Source organism: Idiotropiscis lumnitzeri, chromosome 1 (genome assembly GCF_059441095.1).
Source record: "Idiotropiscis lumnitzeri isolate Australia: NSW breed Sydney's pygmy pipehorse chromosome 1, RoL_Ilum_1.0, whole genome shotgun sequence".
NCBI lineage: Eukaryota > Metazoa > Chordata > Actinopteri > Syngnathiformes > Syngnathidae > Idiotropiscis > Idiotropiscis lumnitzeri.
The window spans coordinates 30094195-30116623 of NC_142391.1; the positions used below are offsets into that span (position 1 = coordinate 30094195).

Sequence of the window (22429 nt, forward strand, 5' to 3'; positions counted from 1 at the left end):
ATCCTGTGTCACTACTAGGTTGGGTTGTTGCAAATGCGTGCCACCATGCAGTGTTTCTTCTGCCATCTCCTGGTCATGAAGTGAAGCAATAGTCTACGTCGTTGAAGTCGCATCTATTTTACAGGAATAACACGGAAAATAATAATTAATTTTGACAAATTCGAAAGGATGACCTGCAGCCCTTAATTTCTCGTTACCAAATCAACCAGGAATTTGTAGCTATTATAAATATTGTTGTAAATTAGCTGAAGGCATGATTAGGCCAAGTCTTTCCCAATTACACTGCCTGAATAGATTGTTGATGTTTTTGTTGTTGTTGTGTTTTGCTAAACTAGCAAGCATAACCAACATATAATCATATCACACATTTATTGCTTATTATTAGCCATAGGATGCACTTTACCATAGTTGCAATTCGATGAACTCATGTGCCGTAGTCCATATAATAATTTTCAACTTTTTTTCATCCCCAGTGGACTATCACAGTTGCAATAATTGTTGCCCTACTGTTGCCATGAACTCGAGGACATTTCACATAATTGTTTGTGTTAGCTTAATGTTCAAATGTATTTGATTGCCTTTCTCGCTTGCCTTGCACCCAGATCATCATGGCCATCCTGGTTTCGTGGCTCCTGTGCTTCATCTTCACGGTGACGGACGTCTTCCCACCTGAAAAGGACAAATATGGCTACTATGCCCGGACGGACTCACGCCAAGGGATTCTCTCAGTTGCACCTTGGTTCAAGATCCCCTATCCCTGTGAGTGTCACCTTGTAGCCACCAGTTCAACAGCATAGTCTTCAAGTACGTTTTGAATCAGGAGGGCATTCTACTTCTTTCGCCAGAAGAGAAGATGAAAACGTTTTCTCTAACTTCTTTGTTTTTCACCAATCTACATCATTCAGTAAATTTTCCCTTTCTGCTAGTATGATGTTTTTGTTTTGTGAGAGGTGACGAATAAATTAATAATACATGAATGGATAATAAAGCCACATTAAGAGTTGGAGGTCCGAAGATTTGAAACAGAACTTGAAAGAGTTTTCCAAGGAAAGGATTGAGCAAGAACATGTGTTTTGGCGCACATAATGAATTTTGAGTCTTTCAAGGTGATATACTCCCGAAAGTTGTGAGAGTGTAACCACACTTTCTGCCATCGTGCCTATATTAGTTGCTCTTATCGCTGGCTTTCACCCGGTTTGAGTCAAAGTGCCTTTCATCTCTTGTCTAATGAGTTGAATTTTTTTTTTTTTTTCAATCGCAAAATCATAAGATGACACACCGCTTTGTAGAAAAGGTTTGGACAGCCCTGCTTTAAATCATGCAGCTACACATTAGCCATATTTTGGTAGACTAGCATAATCCAATAAACAGTAGATCATATATCACGTGAAAAGCTGTGGGTTCAAAGTAATTGTTTTGATCTTTCAGTCCAGTGGGGCTTCCCGAGTGTAACGGCTGCAGGTGTGATCGGCATGATGAGCGCCGTAGTAGCCAGCATCATCGAGTCCATCGGTGACTATTATGCCTGCGCCCGGTTGTCATGTGCTCCTCCTCCTCCCATCCACGCCATCAACAGGTGAGCCTCGTCAAACCTCTATCATTTTTCCAAGGAATCTTTCTGATCTTTATCTTCTTAGGGGCATATTTGTGGAGGGCATCTCCTGTGTGCTGGATGGTCTTTTTGGGACAGGAAATGGTTCCACCTCCTCCAGTCCAAATATTGGTGTCCTTGGAATAACTAAGGTATTTGACACTCAAACAATCATTCAAACTTTCAACTGTAGACACTTATCTTATAATACAGTGGCAACTTGTGTTACGAGTGCCCCAATAAATGAGATGAGCTTTGACTTGGAAGGAAAAATTTGTCTTTCAAGGCTTCAAATATTCTGCCACAAGATGGCGACAGTAAAATTCAAAACATCTGGGTGCCATCAGTCGAGAAAGGGTTTAGTGGGCACCTTGGTGAATACGTCACAAGGATAATAAATGAGGCCAATGGCACTGATGTCGTCTTGTCCACAGGTGGGCAGCAGGCGTGTGATCCAGTACGGAGCCGCCATGATGCTGCTGCTAGGCCTCGTGGGTAAATTCAGCGCCCTGTTCGCCTCCCTGCCAGACCCCGTGCTCGGAGCTCTGTTCTGCACCTTGTTTGGCATGATCACGGCGGTGGGGCTTTCCAACCTCCAGTTCATCGACCTCAACTCTTCCAGGAACCTCTTTGTTTTGGGTTTCTCCATCTTCTTTGGTCTGATGCTGCCCAGCTACCTCAAACAGAACCCGCTGGTCACAGGTGGGTACAGTGGACTGACTGCAAATCTCATAAGATTTGCCTTGATTGTTAGAAATGCTATCCATTATTTGGAATTTGGGTTGAAAAAAAATACTGTAAAGGTTGTTGGATTGCTATACGTGTAAACTCAATGGGGGTATTAATAGATTTTATTACATCCGTGCCACCACCAGAGGACACCATTAAGTTAGGACCAACTCCAAGAGATCAATTCCTACCTAGATTTTTTATTAAATGTTTTTTTTATTCTAATTTTCTGTGTGGATGAAAGTTGTGAAGGGAAGGTTGTTTGCTGTGAGCTACAATATTTTTTTTTTATCCCTGTTGGCCTTTAAAGTATGTATTATTCTCGTAAATTCAGGTAAGATACACTAAATTAAACAGTCTTGGGCTCTTACCGTTGAAATTAAATTTGTTTTTGTTTGTTATTCTTTTTTCAGGCATTGTTGAGATTGACCAAGTTTTAAACGTTCTCCTCACCACCGCCATGTTTGTGGGAGGCTCGGTTGCTTTTATTTTGGACAATACTATTCCAGGTGAGTAATTGATTTATCCAGCTACTGCCTCAAAGAAATAGTCAAATGGATGTCATATCCATGTATATTGGGGGTCCTCGACTTACAAGAGTACCAACATTTGACATTTCAATGGGTATACAATGAGCTTGCTTGCGCAGCTACATAAATCACGGAGCACGGGAAGGCACAATACAGTTATTGACGTACACGGTTTATTAAAAAAAAAACTGATTTGTTTTAACATGCACAGAAACATTGCAAGCATAAAATAAATAAAATAATGAAAATAAATGTACGTATTAGTGTTTTTCATACAAATAACTGTATTCACTCTAATTTCACAACTGCGTTGGTATAGGTTAGTGATACACTGCGGCTCGTTCCAATAACGTTCCAACGCCCACTACATGTTCTGGAGGCTGAAATGACACAATGACTGGAGATGACGTTCACTTCTCGTCAGGTTCTCCTGAGGAGAGAGGCATCAGGAAGCTGAAGCGCGGCTCGGGTCCCAGCGCCGCAGAGCTGGAGGGAATGCGATCCTATGACCTGCCCTTTGGCATGGACTTCATCCGCAGGCACGCCATCTTCAAGTACCTTCCAATCAGCCCCACCTTTGCCGGCTACCAGTGGGGGAGGCTGCGGCAAACTTGCATGAGAAGTGGCGGACAGGGGGATGCGGGCAAGGAAGGAGGCGAGGCAGGGGATTCCCACGGCGAGAGTCTGGCGTAGCGTAGTGGATTCGCGGAGCAAGGGAAGGTACACTGAGAGAAAAGGATGCAATGGTGCAGCGCAGGATTGGGGAGCGTGTGGATGACACGTGAAGCACCGGCCTCTGTCTCTATCTGTCTGTCTGTCCGTCTGCCTGCCTGTCTGATTTCTTTTGCCCTTTTCCACTATGCTATTTTTAGCATGCCAATACAAGTTGCAGCCAACATGCGCCAGAAGATCTTACCATGTAGCGTCTGCTTGGTGTGTTTTCATGTGTGCTTGGTATGCACACTAACGTCATGGCTACGTGCATTCATTTACACTGCCACATACAATAATGACACAATAAATCCGCCAATTGAGAATTATGCAAAAAAACTTAATGCCATGTATGCAACCACATGCACACACACCAGCAGCACTACCAAAATTAGCTTAGCCCTACAGCAAGGAAGCGCATATAGTTGGTCGAAGCCGTCAGGTGCCATTAGCCCCGGCGCCGTGATTGTGATTGTTGCTGCCTCCTCAGTTGTGAATGTCACTCCACGCTTGGCTCGGAAAAACCCACAGAGGAAAATTAGGTACTTCCCGCGAAACAAATCTGAGTTCCACATGTCATATTTCACAGTTTACATATCACTACGGTTGTCAGTATTAGCCACAAATATATCTTAACATCGACACAAAAGGGATAATTTGGCAACATCGCTAATAGACTCTTCTCATGGGAGTCCTCCTGGAGTCATCTTCACTTCCGCTACTCGTATTTGCCCATGTAATAAGTAAAGTCAATAATGAATAACTTGAGCTGAACAAACACTCGGATCTCATTCAAATCTTCTGAAAAATGTGGAGAGAAATATTTCTGTCTTGCAACCACAAAGAAACCCCCGGCTGCTGTTTCCACCCAAGATGTTTCTGAAAGAAAGTCCACACTGATTTTTGTCCTTGGAGCGTCTTACACAGCAGCATTAGAGTGATCTTGTCAAGTGGGCAAACGTTTGCCAGAAAGACGGATGGGGAAAAGGCGCTGTGTTGCACGGTTACGTGGACTATTTCACTTCCGTTAACATTCTACCTCCCAGCCGGGGTGTTTCTTGCTCCATTATCTTGTAGTTTGTCTTGCACTTGTTTGAGGCTAATTGTTGCTCAGTTGTGAGAGTTAGACGGAATGATATTTCATCATACGCTTCGGCCTTCTTATTTATTGCCACTTTTGTAAATAATTAAACCATAATACAGTGGCACAATAGCAAATGGTTAGCACATCTGCCTAATGGTTTTGTGGTTAGGTATTTGAATCCGGGTTGTGGAGTTTAGTCTCTGCTCTTCGTGCTTGTGAGGGTCGTCTACGGGTGCACTGGCTTCCTTCCACAGTCCAAAAACTTTACTTAATCGAAGACTCGAAATTGCCGTTCGGTGTGAATGTGATTGTGTTTGGTTCTTTGTGTATTTGTGGCCTGCAATTGGCTAACAAATAGTCTGCGGTGTACCTTGCCTCTTGCTCCAACTCACCTGGGATTGGCTACGTGACCCGAATGAGGCCCTACGGAAAATGGTTAAGTGGTGGGAATAGATTAATTGTATTGTTTGCGTAATAACGCATAGCCAGTTCGATATCTGTCATACCACATTCCATTTCTGGTTTATGGTTAAGCGCAAGCTCTGTTGAAGATGTTCTGAACTTTTGGTTCAATGCCAGTGTTGGACTGAGCAGATTAATGCTGCCCGGAGGAGTTGTCACTGCGTTTGCCTCAGTGGCTTGGAGGCACAATCACTTCAAGGCAATTTGACACTTTTCTCAATGACTCGAAAACACTGATCAACTAATTTTTACTTTTTTTTTTTCCAGAGATATAAGTGAACTTTTCTCTTTTTTCTGAAGCGCCATAGCTAACGCATGGTGAAACCTTTGTCTTGCGCAAGCTTTTATATTTTTTAGGCGCAACTAAAAAATTTCCAAAACTACGTCCTAGAAATAGAAGTAAAGAATTGTTTTAAAATGCAAAGTGCAACATTTGCTGTTGATCAGTGTAATTATCCCACATCTTATCACATTAGCAAGTCCAAATAGCGTGAGTGAAGGTAACTCCAGCAAGAGCCAGACCTCCCCATTAACTCCGTACTGTACCTCATGTGGCCTTATCAGAGACATGTCGTAAATGCTGACCCCGCACATTTCAATGTCTCTGACTGTTTGCCTGGCTCTCTGACCCTCTTTTGGATCCTGTTACTGGTTTACAGGGTCACTTTACAGCCCAGCCCTCTATTCGCCAGCTCTCTTACAACTTTGTGAAACAACTGTAGTTTGGATCGGGCAACTCGAACAGAACAAGAAATTGTGGATGTTGTTTTCTGGCTCGATTGGATCGTCTGTTGCCAATGCTGTCAACATTTTTCACTCATGCTGTCAGTCTTCATCTTCATCCAGCATAATTAGTGGTAATAGCAACAAAAGGTAGCACAATTAGACTAAATTGCTTGAAAAGTGCAAAATATTGTATCCAGTTAATGTTTTTTTTTTTTTTTACTGAACCAAAAAGTTGCTATTAAATTGTATCTGTTACCAAAAACAAAAAGCAAATGACGTTCCCATAAAAACGAGCCTTCATTTTTCTTACCTTTCTATTTGTTTCGTAAAGTCATTTCTTTATTTATGGAAGGAATGTTAGTGTGCAAAGCTCTTTTGAAGCAGGTCTTTATGTGGCTTGCACAATGCTGAAAGTTTATTTATGATTTATTCGCCGCCCTGTCTTATAAAAGCTCACAATCACCACAAGCCATCGTCAGCTTCAGTTAAATTGAACCATTGTCCATACAAGGCATCACTTGCCATTATTGCTGTTGAGAATAAATAACTCTCACCAGATGTCAGCGCCTTTTTACTATTTTGTAACATTTTCAGGGTGCCAAGACGATTTCATTGACCTTATAATGCTTTCCAAACGGACCTGAAGACTGGCACATGAACCACATAATACTGCTGGGCCTTAACTCTCCAACTACCTGACTGTTAGTGGCCACTCATGTGCAGGGACATGAATAATTGCTGAATATTTTATTGTATGTGTTGTTGTTTTTTTTTTCTCAAACATATTTGTTCCCCACTTTTATCTTCTAGTTTCACTTTCACATCCCACTTTAACAGTATTTCACCTATCTTTAATGAGCCAAATCATATATTTTTCATAGCGCACCACCAAACAACTGAAATAATTATCCTGTCGAAATTTGTTCACAAGTATTCATTGTGTAAATCTGGACCTGTTCAATTGAATACAAAGCTATTACAGTGGTGCCTTGAAATATGAGTCTTGTTTGTTCCGTGATCAGGCTTGTAACTCAAAACGCTAACATCACAAATCATCTTTGAAATGATTATGGGGAGAAAAACAACCATTGTGTTTTTAATAAGAAAAATAGCACTTTATGATATTGTACTCTATAAAAACATCCATTAATGACATTATTAAATAGAATGTAAAAAAACGTCAAATGTTTTGCCACATTTCATTTTACTTTAATTCAATGGACATTGTGCTGCTCCTCCTTGTGTGCATGCCTTGGCCACCTGGGGGCAGTTTTATACAGACAAACAGATGCACTGTAATTTGAGATGCTCTCAACTCAGTCAGCCACAGTAATAGTTTTTTTCCCGCAGAGGATAACGAATATGGTTCCCATCATTCATTAGCATTAAACAAGTGCACTTTAAACTACTGTGCAACACCTGAAGAGCTCTCACGGCATAATGGTTGCAAAACATTACATTATAATATATCGGTTTATTGTCATTTCAATATTTCTTAAAAAAGATAAATAAAAGATGTGCAGATAAAGGCCCTCCCCACCTGCAGTTGAGTAATAACGGCTCCTGATCACAATTTGCAGAACTACTCTAATCAATTCCACTCAATGATCCAAATTCTTAACACATAATTTACTCAGCTGTTCAATTGTTGCTGAAATCAACCGCAAAAAAACATTTTCATATGTTTGACTACAACATCATCATCGGTCATATTCACACTCGTGCAAATGGCACTTATCTCTCTCTCTCACACACACACACACACACACACACACGCCTTCCTGTGCTGTCCTGCAGCAAGTCCTCTTGTGTTTGGTGTACCTGTTTTCCTCCCCGGAGATTCTTAGCGTCATCGTTTATGGACGCAGGAGAAAACAAAAGGCCTGGTCTACTTATTACGAGCCGACCGAAGCTGCGGCTGTCATGGAAACCGACTTTGTTTGACGTGCCTGAACACAACTTCATTTGGATCTGAGCACCTAACTGTGTCCAAAAATGATGACCTGTACAAAACTGGACCTCCTTCATTGATATGTTTACTGGTTTAGTGACGAAGCAGTGGGTGGTTCTTAATAAGATGGCCAGAAGCATACAAAGATATCAGTCTCTTTCAGTTATTGTGAAGGGGATGCAACTTGTACAATAATCTTTTTGCTGTTCTATCTTTGTGACTGTTTTTGGTTGTTTTTTTTTTTTTAAATACAATTTTTTTGCAAGCACATATTTGTAAGAAAAAAATCATAACTTTTAATCTTAAATCATGCTGGAAAGTACACTGTTTGTTATACTTTTATTTAAAGGAAGAAAATGATTATGTTTGATCTGTTTTCATGACTTTTTGGGTTGCAAGTTAGGAAGTTTTCTTTTTTTTTTTTTTTTTTTTAATTTTTAAAATTGCTTTCATTTTGTTAAGACGTTACCATGAATACAAAATCAAAGAACAAGGCAAACTTTAGAGAATAGAGTATATATATATTTAACTTGCTTAAAGTCTTGGAAGATAAATTGTGAAAACTAATTGTAGCAACAAAAATGGTTTAATCTTTGTTTTTAATACTATTTAATAAGATGTCAGAGAATGTAACAAGTTTTTGTTCTATTCATTTTATACTAAAAGATAAATCTATGTGCAGACCTCTGCTTCCACATATGCAAAGCTGCAATCTATTCACTTCAACTGATGAGGATCAAGTTATTAACTTATGACTGACAAATTCATGGAAATTCTATGTCACTATGCGAATGAAATAGTTGTGAGAACGTCCCAAAATGAATGGGTTTTCAACAATGCACCTCCTTTCAATTAATAAAAAATTGTACAGTATGTCAAATATTTAATCTGGTTCCAATTTTCTCTCCACGCAGTCATTTTGTAATTTAAAAATGTTTTATGGTACATACAGTGGACATAAAAAGTCTACACACCCCTGTTCCAATGCCAGTTTTTGCAGTATGAAAAAAATTGACCAAGATAAACCAAGAGAGGGCGGCACGGTCGCCGAATGGTTACCACGATGGCCTCACAGTGAGAAACAGCATCGGTCGTGGGTTCGATCCCGGCTCCGCCCATCCTGTGTGGAGTTTGCATGTTCTCCCCGTGCTTGCGTGGGTTTCCTCCGGGTACTCCGGTTTCCTCCCACATTCCAAAAACATGCATGGCAGGCCGATTGAACACTGTAAATTGCCCCTAGGTATGAGTGTGAGCGCGGATGGTTGTTTGTCTCTGTGTGCCCTGCAATTGGCTGGCAACCAGTTCATGGTGTCCCCCGCCTACTGCCCAAAGCGAGCTGGGATAGGCTCCAGCACCCCCTAGAGAGGAGAAGCGGTACAGAAAATGGATGGATGGATAAACCAAGAGAAACTCATGAAGGGAGCCCACATCTGCCCCCATTTAAAGTGTTTCAGATTAATTCCAAATAAAGTTTTGATTCTAGTTGGCTTTACCTAACATCTCTTGCAAATGCCTGAAGACTTTGTGCAAACACTTACTGTTATTTGGAATTGTGCTTAATATTTGTATAATTCCCTCCAGTTTGCCTAAGGCCTCAGTTCCATCTGAACAAACAGCCCCACAATGCATGAAGCTTTCACGACCTAGGTGGGCTACAATGTGATCTCCAACCGTATATTTCTACTCCTCTAGCTAAATTGATCCTGCACGTTTTTCTACTATAGGGCATCCTCGGTTTACTATGGAGTTCCGTGTTTTTTTACACATAGTTGAGGTTTGTTAAATATTCTGTAGTAGGAAAAAGTCCATACAGTGTAGCACGCTTTGCAACACCGGAATTAATATGGCTACCCTAACAGTTGTGGCCCAGTAACATCCGCATAGGCTATGTTCGTGGGTCGACCTTGCTTCAAAACATTAAGCAACATGAAGTGGAACATCCACACATGTCTACTTTTGTCCACTTGGCTGTATGATTGCAAGTGACTCAACTCACTTCGTTACAAGATGCTGTTAACAGATGAGAAACCGTTTTTCGCAAAACAAGCTTCAGGATGTTTATTGCAGATTTAGCACTCGCACCTGAAGGTTACTGTCAAACTGAACATAAAAGAAAATAACATTAAACATCCATCCACAATCTAAAAAGCTGCTGCTCTTGAGGGTAGTAAGCAGGGTACACCCTGAACAGGTTGTCAGCCGATCGCAGGGCACACAAAGACGAACAACCATCCTCGCTCACAAACACACCTAGAGGCAATTTAGAACGTCCAATCAACCTACCATGCATGTTTTTGGAATGTGAGTGGAATCCAGAGTACCTGCAGAAAAAACACGCAGGCACGGGGAGAACATGCAAACTCCACACAGGAAGGCCAGAGACAACCTATTAAAAAAAATAATAATAATATATATATATTTATATATATATATTGGGGTGGTGATGATTGCTTTTTGTCATCCAGAATTGTGCAGCTCGCTTTTATATTTTTACAGGTTGAAATGGATAAGAGTTGTGATCTGCATTTGAATTTAGGTGATAATCACTGTTTCAGACACTAGGTGACAACAGAACATGACAAACCAAGCCAGGAAACAACACGCGTTACAATGCTTGCCTCTCCGATATTATGTAGACAGGCTGAAGTGGTTGGGCAAACAAGCTGAAACAACAGGGCGTTGCCTATCTGCAACTTTAATAGCCACAAAAAAGCCCTCAAATCTTAGATTCTTATAGGGGAGTGAAGATCTTGTTTTTTCTATATACAAGTGCCAAAATTCAGCCCACTCAAGTGTCCCTTTAACTTAATTTTAAATAAAAGCAGAAACTGCAAATAAAGTCACTGATCATCTTTTATTAATTCAAAAAAAGTCTGACAGCATGACCCACAATGAATATTGTATTGTTGGACTGAACTGGATGTTGTTGCATGTAGTGAGACTGAGGCTTTTTTTTTTAGTTTGTTTTGGGTCTCTGAGGATCGTTGTCATTCTTGAGTGCAGTGAGACAACAGATGTTAAGTTTTTTTTTTTTTTTGCGTGAATTCTAGTTTTTAAATATACATATATATTTTTTTTAAAAATCTCACATACTCTCTTAAGTGTCTAGGCGCAAGGGTCACGCAACCCAATTTGAGCGAATATGCACTGTTTTACTGTTTTATTACGTGCGCGTGCTCTTTCCGAATAACAAGAGGGGTGCTCACTATTTGGCAGCTCGTCTCGTCCATTGTTCCAAGAAGCTTTCATTCAAGTGTGAGCGAGTCTCGCGCACAATAGACTCGGTGAGTCGCTGGGGGGCCCCGTGCGCTGATTGGCTGCCAGGGAGGCGCGAGCACCGCCGCCTGCCACGACAGATGTACTCGCTCTGTCCCAGTCTGAGCTCCACGTCGCGGGCAGGCAGAGAAACGGCGACCGTGGGCGGCCGAACCGAGGGGTGATCTTCACCTACCTTCTGTTCAACCGGCAACTCAGCAAAACGTCGACGGGAGAAAAACGGAAGAGAGTCCTTTGACGCCGCCGACATCATCGTCGTAAATTAGGGTAAGCTGTTCTTTGATACGAACACTGATTACTGACTTGACTGCGGCATTGTGTGTGCGTGTGTGTGTGCGTTTATGATTAAATTATTTAAAGGCTTTTTACCGAAAACAGCCACACTTTCTTTTTTTAAATTTTTTATTTAGTTTAAAATCATCCTGCGTAACACCTCGTTCATGGGATGCTAGCCCAGTACAATCATCATGAAGTGTGGGCTGCGTCTAAAGCTAGGAGATGCATCAAAGTGGCAATGTGCCTAGACTGTGACTGGTTATGTAAGAATGAGCGTTAAGGTTACAATTTCTTCGACGTAAGTTTAAAAAGCCTTAGTGTTAATTTTCCCTAAAAATGACCATTACATACAATATATGAGAGATTTGCCGTTGACTCTTCTATTAGATACATTTTATGTGAGTCCATGATGGTATAGTTTGTACGTCTGTTTTCAATTCCCACTTGATAGTGTGGTCGAGCAATTGTGAACGTTGTCTGGGGCCTGCAACTGACTTGACAAGCACTCCAAGTCAGCTTTGATAGCCTCCACTGCCCCAGGACCATGAATAGAATAAGTGGTACAAACATTGATACATATTTTGTGTGTGTGTGTGTGTGTGTGTGTGCGTGTATGAATACTTTTACGATGAGGGATGCTACAATGCCACTTTTTCAGACTTAGTACGAGAACAAATACTTCGATGGTTAATGGCGTTTTGTCATGCATTTATGATTAAATTGGGTTATGCGTTTTTTTTTTTTAAATAAAATATTGTTGAAAAAACTAACACAAACCTCTTGTGAACATTGGGCACATTTTACTCAAATATGAGACATTTTACAGTACGATTCTGACACTTCAACATCCAACAGTCTTGTGACGCATTTTATTCAAATGTAGCTTGGTGTCTGAATCTAGGTCACTATGTAGAAAGAGTACATGAAGTATGTGAGATGAACAAAGAAGAAAGAAGTCTGAATGATATTAGGTATGAATATGCTACCGTTTCACCTCTGTTAACTACCAAATAAAGTGATTAAAGGAAAATACAAAATGCCATAGATTGTGGCGCAATGCATTGTAGTCGCCTAATTCATAACCTCTTGGTTGGTACAGCCCCACTTTAACCTGTCACACAAGCTTTAAACACCATCCATCCATCGTCTATACACTGAGACACTGCATAGACAATAAATAGCAAGATTAATTTTTATGTACTCATTCACAAGATATGAGAGGCACTGTGGTCAAATGGTATGCAGGATGTATAAATTAAACATCATGTTGGTGCTGAGTTTGAAGTACATTCTGCTGCGGTGGTAGCATCTTTTCACAATACCTAATTTCTCTTCCAGTCACGCCTGGCAAGCTTTAATTGGCTCCCTGCTATGTCTAACGCGAAGCAGGAGGAACTATATTTTTAGTTAAATGTTTCTGCGGTTGCTATGACACTAATGTCAATAGAAGCAATCTGGAGAGTTGGGAGGATTAAAGGGGTCGGGAGGAGGGTAATAAAAGCTATTCGTTTCATTAAGAGACCCATTGCGGTAGAAAACAAAACAAAACAAAAAAATAAGCAAAAAAAAAGCAGGCATGTGTTTTTGTCGTTTTGAGGCCAGGGTGACAGGGAGTTAGAAGACAGAAAATCGTGGTCATGAATTTTAATTACATGCAGAATGATTTGCGCTCTTTCACAGTCACACACAAACGAAAAGTTGGAAAGAACAGACTGGAAAAATGGTGAATCTGTTTGTAGATGCTGCTGCTGAGGAGCAGTGGGCAATGGCAAAAAGTGTGGGGAGGGGAGACAGACGCTGACGACTGGCTGATGCTGTAATGAGCCACGAGGGATTTCAGTCTGCTGATATGACCATTCGAACCCTTGACTCCTCCTCTCATGTCTCGCTCAAAGGCAAACAATCGTAGATGTTAAACCTGTTAAGTATCTACAATGGCAAATCCGGTGTTGTCCACACCAAATTCGGTTGGACCCCATAAACCCAGATTGTGACGTCAAACAGGCGTTATAATGAGCCCACAACCATGGCTCCCGCTAACCGGAGCTGCTGTTTTAGAATTCACCTCCGTTTTGTAGCTTGACGCCACCTGTTGAGGTGTGACATACAAGTGTTGAAATATTGATAGCGCTGGGCTGATTGCTTTTCAATATTTAATCCATTTCAGAGAACTGATTGACAGGCTCAGATTGTGTCGCAGCAGTGTGTCAGTGTGCCAAAATGGTGGGCCTCTGTCTATGGGTGTCGTTGATCTGTGGGTGTGGGTGCTAATTCATCTGCGTTGACATTGGATTGAGGAAGTCATGACCGCGTGCCGGCTTCCTGTGCGACTGCTTGAGCAAAGGAGGAAGTGATACAGCGGAAGGGGAGCACTTCCTTTATACGCCCTCACTTGCCTCTGTCTGTTTGCTTTTGCTCTCTTGAGACACACAAGCACCTTCATGACAACACTGCTCAAATTTTGATATGCACGTACTCACCCTGGCTAATTATTATGCCTGCTCTGCTGCATTTTGAGCATCTAATTTGGTAATTCAATGAGGTCTTGAGGTAAAAGTTACACATTTTTCAAGATATGAACATTTGATCAGCCATTTTTTGCCTTGACTTTTTTTTTTAGTGCAAACTGGAAATATGAAAACTGCATGATGTCAGATCACTCAATTCACTTCATTACAAGATGCTGTTATCAGATGAGAAACCATTTTTCACAAAATGGGCTTCAAAATGTTTTATTGCAGATTTGACACTCTCACCCGAAGGTTACTGTTAAACTAAACACAAAACAAAAGAACATTAAAGATGTATTTTAAAAAAGTGCATATCCTCTGCTAGTTTATTGCTCACAAAACAACATGTGAATGGGCACAATAAACAAAACCCAAGTGTCAAGTGTTAATCGAAAAGAAGACGCTACGTGAGGTGCATTGCCTAAAAGGGACACTAAACAGCGGCCGCAATTTACATTTCAAAAGATGAGTTTACACAAAAGTCTGCTGTTGGATTTAATGGCACAGACCCGATTAAATGAATATGGAATGGCGTGTTGTGGTGCTAGCAGGCTCGCCATCATGTTTTTTCAAAATTTCTGAAAGACTACTTGACCAAACATATTATACATGCCTGTAAGAAAATTGCCTTTCACAAACCTAATGCTGGAGGTTTGGTTCCCAGTCTTCACAGTTGGCTGCTACATCTTGCGATCTCTGTATAACAATTTCTAAACTCATTTGATTGACCTTTTTAACCCACATGTGCCCTTGAAATAGTATTAATAATATTTCAAGGTAAAAGTAAATGTAACCTTTTTAATATCTGGTGTTGCAACCCGAAAAACATGTTTTTATCATTTTCAATTGAGTTCGCCAGTAATAACTCGAGTGTGGTCACCCCCAGAAGTACATTGGTGGCCATTATGAAACGGTCTTTCGTATATACTAGACAAATTGCAAAATGACAAGTTTTTTTACTTTTGCCATCTAGTTTAGGCAGAGGATTTGCAAATTTTCCATGAGTGGTGCGAGTGTGCGCATTGTATTTGTGTCTTGGATTCAGTTTAATTAATTTTTTGGTTTTAACTATTTGCTCACAAACAAGATTACATGAAAACCATCACAGTTCAGAACAATTTTGGTATGGATGTGGATAAAGGTCTGGCTTTTTTAACTATGACATTGCAAGATTATTTATTGTCATTTCCTAAATAATACATGAGTGTTTCCCACATTTCTTCTTTTAAACAATATTCTCTCTGCTCAGCATGTTACTTGTTTTTCTTGAATCATTGGCGGTGTTCACATTACAGACGTGGCATCAATTCCCGCTCAGTCCCAATCAGACGGTGGTTGACTAGCAAATGTCAGGCTGGTGAATGAAAGCCTTGTCCTTTGTGATTTAGGGGAAATGTTTCAACACCATGTGGAGGATTCATCCTCTGCTCATCATGACAGCTGTTCACTCAATTCCCATTTTGACCTATGCAGTGGTGTAAACACTTCGAAATGTACTATTGGTAGTTTTCCACTTTTGTTGCATCATCATGTGTTTGGTCTAACTAAGTGAACTCATGCGCAGATTTGGAAAATGTCCATGTTTGACTCATGTTTCAGTATTGTGAGCTTGTGTGTCTTTAATTCTTTATTCATCTGCTGGCTGCGTGTGCTTTTGTTGGAGCAGCTGAAAAAACCATTTGGCTTAGCAAGTTGCACATGTGTCCCTGCACCTGCTCACCCTCACAGAAGTTTCTTTTTCCATGTCGGCATGAACACACAGAAAACAAATCAGCATTGAGAAGGAAGTGACATTATTATGGTGGTCAAGATATCCAACTTTGTATGTTCGAGTATGTTCAAGTATGCCATGGAATCCCAAGTGTTTGTCTCTCGGAGGAAATACTTGCCACACAATCAATCTTGTGTTTGGGCTCCTTTGTGCTCTTCCTCCACTGGTCATGAGGAGTCATGAGACAGTGGCGATAATGATCAAGCACCTCTTTTGTGTCTCCCATCAGCTCCTCTCATGCAGTGTGGCCATGGATGGCACTCACAATGGGGTTCAGGTCGGAGAGAACAAGTTCATCAGCAAGTAAGTGACTCACTTTGGATCACAAGCCACCACTGTAGTGTGACAAAGGTTGGATTTACTGCAAGTTCAGGTGCCCAATTTCGATTTAAAGTCTTTATCTGATTGTTTATTAACATGTACATTTCTGTGTTTATACTGATGTAACACATGAAACCACATGCACAGGCGACAAGATAGATAACTCCACACCTAGTAGGAAGCACACCGAAGTAAACAGTAATGCACAAATAATACCAAGAAATAATATTACAGAGCGTCTTAGTTGGCCTGGCCTGACACTTCCCTTCCACTGATGAAATGAGGATGACATCCACATTACTCCACTGAAAGTCATATTTAATTGTAGATGCTTTTGTAACAGAAAGTGACATTTGATGTCAAGGAAGTGTACGTAATGAAGGAATATAACTTAACTGGGGTACAGTACAAGGTTTATATGTGTGTATATAACTTTAGCCAGGGTTATTAGCAGAAGTTATGGCCAGCCTTCATTTTTGTACTGTATGTTTTTGCTCTGCTGAGTGGCTATTAAAAAGCACAGGCATCTGGAAGCAATTTATTGTTTGAAGGTAATGTTATAAGATAAGTATAAAATTGTATTAAAGTGTTTTGAGATCTCAGTTTGTGGTATATTTGCGGTTTAGGCAGTGCTAAACATTTTGGCATGTGTCAGCTGTTTGCAATTTTTCGCTATTCGCGACACGGCCGTATCGTTTGTCTGTATTTCAATGTGATTTGTGTGTTTACTCTGCGCATACTGGCACATCAGATTTGCTCCCACTTTTGAGAGGATTCCAATCACACAATGTCCGATTTCAATTCTGCATTTTTGTATTTATGCCTAGCGTACTTGAACTATGCAGTGAAAATCTCACCAAAGAGACACGCTAAAGCATGGTGCTGAGTCTATCTCTGTCTCCAGGGCAACCATCCTCTCACATCTGAAAACATACAACCTCTACTATGAAGGACATAATCTACAGCTCAGGCACAGAGAGGTCTGTATGCTTACCACATTGTCGCTCATTTTACAGACACAGCCTTCAATTGAGTGGCGTGTAATTCATTGATCCCCTTAACAGGAAGAGGGGGAGCTAATCGTGGAGGGATTGTTGAACATCTTTTGGGGCCTGCGGCGGCCAATCAGACTTCAGATGCAGGATGACCACGAGCGCATCCGACCCCCTCCGTCCTCTACATCCTGGCACTCTGGTTGCATTCTGGACAGTCAAGGGTGAGACGTGCACGCTGATCAGGTTACGCCACAATGGCCGGAAATGTTCTCATGTTGAAGGTCACCGGCGGCAAAGATACCGGTACACTTCTATGTTCTCATGATACATTAAAAAAAATAAAATATTTATTCATTCCATGTTTTAATTAGTAACCAATTATTTTAAACCATAAATACATATTTGTTTTGCATAATAAAATGTTTATTGTTAGCATTTTTGATATTATTTCAAATAATTTATGATCTTTGACCAATTGTTGAACAAAATTAATACAAAATACATGTAACGTGTTTATTCTAATAAATCAATTCCCATTTTAAATAAAAATAAATATGTATTCCCAAGGCTTGCTCAATGCATGTAAAATTGTTTTACATTTTATTATCAGAAATTTGATGGATGGTTATGGTTTTACAGTTCACTGATGTACCGAATGTTGCGATCAGTTAGTGTAGACTGTGTTTAATGGATTTAAAATTTACAAACATTAACAAACTATCAATCTGTGACTTTCTTACAGCTCCCCAAACAGCACGGACGGTCAACAAACGTCACATGAGACTCCGCCCACTGTGTTGGTGACGGCGCCTGAAAACCAATCGGAAGACAACGGCGTGATGGAGGAACATGCTGAAGGTGAATTTCCTCATTTGCAGGGCACAGTGAGCTTGATAAAGAAAAAAACCCTTGAGGACGTTTTATGTGATTGTGCGTCACCCGTTGACCCAACAGAGGACACTGAGACCTCAGCTCAGCTGCTTAGAACCAAAAGTGACGCCGGGGTCCTAAGGCGGGTCCACCGCCGTTCCCCTAGCGACCAGAGGAAGATCCGACGCCATCGCTTCTCCATCAATGGTCATTTCTACAACCACAAGGTGAGGCATTTGAGGAGCAAATCACATGAACACAGACAATTAAAAAAAGCATTGATGACATGACCGCCGAGTGCTCCTATCACAAGTTTTCTGAGGTAAACGTTGCCGCATGGTTATTTTTAGTTTTGTGATGCGAGCTAAAATTGGAGCAAATAAGCCATGCTTGAGTGAAGAGGGGGAAAAGAGGCACAATTGCCAATGCACTTCAGCGTTTTCTTATAAGTGACAAGCAACCAAAGACAAATCCCAAATGTAAACACTCGCAAGGTACATGAAGCAGATGTAGAAAAATCAGAGCTGGAATGCTTCTGACTCACTATAGGCCTCGCCCCATGAAAGGCGAGCAAACTCAAGATTTAAGACTCATTTATTTATATGCACAACATAGCACTAAGCAATCAAATTCTTACTTTTTAAGTTTTACTCCATTCATTCAGAATAAAACATGTAAAATGAGCAATTTTAAATCATGAAACATCAATACTGAAGGCAAAAAGGGGAGCTAAATGATGTGCATAAGTACAATTTGAAAATCCATGACAATTAAAAAAACAAAAAAAAGATCTTGTCTAAGTAGTCCCAAAAGAAAAATCTGTATATAATGTGCAAAGTAGCAGGGATTCAACTGTTCAAATACGGCAGGTTGCAGAAGTACTGCACCATGTAAACGTTCAAGTGGACTACAAAAGAAAAATATTGTGATGTGCGTTTGACAGATAATAATGTCATTTGGTCTGATGGCGTCTGGGTAGAAGCTGTTTTTTGTATCACGAATGGATTTCCTCTTAGTTGCGCTTCATTTCTTTTAATTCACTTACTTTGAGTTTATATTCACATTTTACAATAAAGTGCCATTTTTATTTCTTTTTAAATCATGCAACAAAATATTTTTGAGAGTGTTTTCGGAATGGAATTCATGTATGAGACTAATGCCATTGAAATTGTAAAAATTGATGTGACACGAGTAAATTGAGTTTATGAGCTTGGTCGTCTAACAATTTAAACTCGTTAGTCAGGGCCGTCCTGTAATCAAATTCATGTTTTGATATTTGTGTCTCTCAGACAGCCGTGTTCACGCCTGCTTTCGGTTCGGTGACCAACGTACGCATCAACAGCTGCATGACCACACCTCAGGTGCTGAGAGTTCTCCTGAACAAGTTTAAAATTGAGAACAGCCCTGATGACTTTGCACTCTATCTCGTCCATGCCAGTGGAGGTGAGTGATAGCACTCTCGCCCTATATATGCATCAGCATCTTCTTTTATTAGGTACACTAGCTCATACCTCGTAAAATTTACAAGCTTATAGTCCGTCCATCCATTTTCTAAAGGACTTGCCTGCTGACCTTGAGTTAAAGGGATATTAATTGATCTCCATTTTGAGTGTGGGCCTCTAGTTGCTCATCCCAGTAGAACCTCAAAATGCCTGCAAAGTTGCACAATGTGTTTTTCAGAGCGAGTGAAGCTGAAGCGCAGTGACTTCCCTCTGGTTTGGAGAGTAATGCAGGGTCCATGTGAGCAGGTGTGCAAACTGTTCCTCATGGAGGAGGACCTGGGAGAAGAAGTCACATATGATGTAAACATCTACACACAGAAACACCAACTACAAGTCTGGCTTTGTTCCTGCTCGCCCATGTGCGCTTGTTCTCCTCCACTCCATCAGGTGGCGCAGTATATCAAGTTTGAGATGCCCGTTCTGCAGAGCTTCATCACCAAGTTGAAGGAGGAGGAGGACAGAGAGGTGCAGAAACTAAGGAGAAGGTACAAAAAGTTGCCTACGCATTCACACTATATTAAAGGTGATATTTTTCAGTCACAATTTTAAACAAGATACACAGGCATTGATAACATTCTGTGACATGCTTTTGTCAAAATAACCCAAGGGTCAAGAATTAGTTAACAGGTTATACACCCAATTTCTTAGCCTGTTTTTGAGGGGGAGTCTCATGCAAGCGATTAACTGTATACACTCCTATATACTGCTTGGCCAGTCGACAGTCTTGACTTTTGTTACTAAAACTAGGGTGAGTGGTGTGCGACTATGAAGCGTCTTCTACCTACGGTGTGTTGGAAGGGAAATAGGCAATGAAATTATTTTTATTTTTAGGCAGTGCTTCATAAACTACTGCACTGTGAGTACGTGGGTGTCAGTGAACCCATCTCCAAACACAAATAGCAGCCCCACAGTGTCAACAACTTCATCATGCAATCAAGTATCAGACGACTACCAGAAGATAGTCTTGATAGCTTCTGCTAAACGTTCCATCCCAAAAATCTCAATGCAGCTCCGCTTACCTTTTAGCTCCGACATGATGGCAGATTCATAGCCCGTGTCGTAGAAATGTCTCTGGATCTTTTTGCCCTGCCTAGCTGATCATGTCATAGGTGGAGAAACTCAATCCCGGCGGATATTTTGTAAATTAGCGGAAGTGGGCATCATCAGTCCGCCAATGAGTTCCTGTCTGTATTTCAGGCCGAACCATGAAGGCCCAGTCCGTCCCTCGCCGCGAGAGCCAATCGGCATTGAGAATATAATTTCCACCTCACATGTAGATGGCACACAAGCAGACACGCAGCCAGATTGAAACCTAAATAAATAAAGCAGATGTGCATAGCATGGTGATCAGTGAAATAAAAACAATGTGGGAAACATCATTGCCATCTGTCAGACCGAAAGGTATACAAAACTGTTTTATTTTTTATTTATTTGGCTGCGTGTCAGCTGTGCAGTACCAGTAGTGGACTTGCGTACCACGTGTGTGATGCCATCTGGCTAACTCGGACCGACTGGGCGATCCTGAAATACTGACGAATGTCCATCTCTATAAATTAGCCACACTGTTAAGTAACACTGAAGTAAAATTGCCAAAACGGCTTGCTCACAGACACAGTTTCAGACATACGCAGATAACCAAAGATTTATTTGCGTTAAATGTACACTTGATGAGTGGGCAAGCACGCCACAGTCCTACCTTTCAGTGTACAAGTCATTCAAAACTACATTTTCCCAAATATGTCCCCTTGAAGACACACTTCATTCATTACTGCTTGTATTCCGCAGGTACAACATCCTGCGCTGCATCATAGAGAAGCAGCTCGGCTGTCTACCGGAAGGCCCCGCATGTATGTGAACAGCAGCTACCGCCAGCATCACGTCAAAGTGTCGACTACAAGCTTCAAACACCCAAGACACGGGGCAAACGTGACTGCTTTGGATCGCTGAGACACCAGGTTACGTTGCGCGTGAGCATTTCACAACATAGTGTCACTCAGGGAAGCTGATTGGCCAGCCGTCCATTGTGCTAGTTCGGGTCGCATGTGAACTGGAGACTATCGCAGCTGATGTTGGGTCAAAGGCGAGGTGTACCCTGGACTGTTCGTCAGCCAATCACAGGGCACATATAGGCAAACAAGCGTTCACTTTGAATTGAGAGTCCTTGATGAGCGTAACCTAAAGAAACCTGACTGACCTCTCAACTGCGACCCAAATTTGTTTACCACTAGACGATGACGCTACCCGCACTGATTGTCTCATGTTAAGTCCATTTGAAGCACAAGCATCATATCATGCTTTTTGTCAAGTGCCTGCTAAAAATTCACCAAGCACAAACCAATAACTACAAAAATGTTTCCTCTTCGTAAAACTCAGATGATGAGCACAAAGGCCAAAAGCCTCCCTCTGTACCCACAATGCACAGTGGTCATTTTTGTCTACTACTGCGTGTAGTTGAGTGGTTCACCTTCAACGTACAGGTACGCCTTCAAATAATTCACGCCATTGACATTCGTCAGAGACAAAACACACATTCCATGTACGGATATGAATGTCATGTTGACATGTTCAAAGCACAACAAAAGACTTTGAGGCTATTATTTTAAGCCTGGTGCACAACACAAGACTGTGTGTGTCTGCTTGTCTTTGGTGTTACTATTCTCCGTTGTTAATGTGTGTGTGATCCACACAGCTTACACGCACAGGCGGGAGCTCGAGTGGAAGTAGGTCAGTGAGAGTGTCGAGCGGCGCGCACACAGACGGCGGCATGTTGTCTGCTGCATAAGTAATATTTTTTACTGCGATACCGCTAAACCGCTGCAAGGTGTCCGCTGCACTCGCTGTAGGACGTCTTTTTAGTGATCTTGTAGTTTTCATTTTGACCCGTAGTGTACTGTGTAGTACTTACAAAGTCCTTGCAAATGTCTGTATGTCATTCTGAGAATGTGCATGCTTTGTTTCTGGCCTCTCTTGACTGCTTTTTTTTTTGTATGACTTCTTAGGCAGAGATATGAAATATTTTATTCCTTCACATGTGAACAACTCATGCTGATGTGAAAATGTAGGGCTGAGGATGTGGAATAATGATTGTAATTTAATTAAAAAGACATATGAGAAAAAGATGTCT

General features: G+C 41.1%; 2 protein-coding genes across 7 annotated transcripts in view; both read left to right on the plus strand.

Annotated features, from left to right (window-relative positions):
- Positions 1–8671, plus strand: part of slc23a2 (solute carrier family 23 member 2) — a 41083-nt gene extending 32412 nt beyond the window's left edge. For all 6 annotated transcript variants that reach the window (XM_088294569.1, XM_088294577.1, XM_088294591.1 and 3 more), the window contains 6 exons: positions 603–759; positions 1429–1576; positions 1638–1743; positions 2026–2293; positions 2734–2829; positions 3275–8671. In XM_088294569.1, the coding sequence (XP_088150695.1) occupies positions 603–759; positions 1429–1576; positions 1638–1743; positions 2026–2293; positions 2734–2829; positions 3275–3543 (1044 nt within the window). In that variant the 3' untranslated portion in view covers positions 3544–8671. The remainder of the gene's footprint in view (positions 1–602; positions 760–1428; positions 1577–1637; positions 1744–2025; positions 2294–2733; positions 2830–3274) is intronic.
- Positions 8672–11043: 2372 nt separating this feature from the next.
- rassf2a (Ras association domain family member 2a) lies at positions 11044–22422 on the plus strand. Its single transcript, XM_088294660.1, has 10 exons — positions 11044–11327; positions 15847–15920; positions 16843–16918; positions 17003–17154; positions 17676–17791; positions 17888–18030; positions 19093–19246; positions 19484–19605; positions 19693–19790; positions 21091–22422. The coding sequence occupies exons 2-10, from the start codon at positions 15868–15870 to the stop codon at positions 21158–21160; spliced, it is 984 nt and encodes a 327-aa protein (XP_088150786.1). The 5' UTR covers positions 11044–11327; positions 15847–15867; the 3' UTR covers positions 21161–22422.
- The last annotated feature ends 7 nt before the right edge of the window (positions 22423–22429 follow it).

Bases quoted from the DNA above. Each gene is read 5' to 3' on its own strand.
- rassf2a (XM_088294660.1), top strand. From the start codon at position 15,868: ATGGATGGCACTCACAATGGGGTTCAGGTCGGAGAGAACAAGTTCATC. The intron at 18,031-19,092 runs GTGAGGCATTTG...TGTGTCTCTCAG, and splicing joins GTCATTTCTACAACCACAAG to ACAGCCGTGTTCACGCCTGC. The intron at 19,606-19,692 runs GTAAACATCTAC...CCACTCCATCAG, and splicing joins GAGAAGAAGTCACATATGAT to GTGGCGCAGTATATCAAGTT.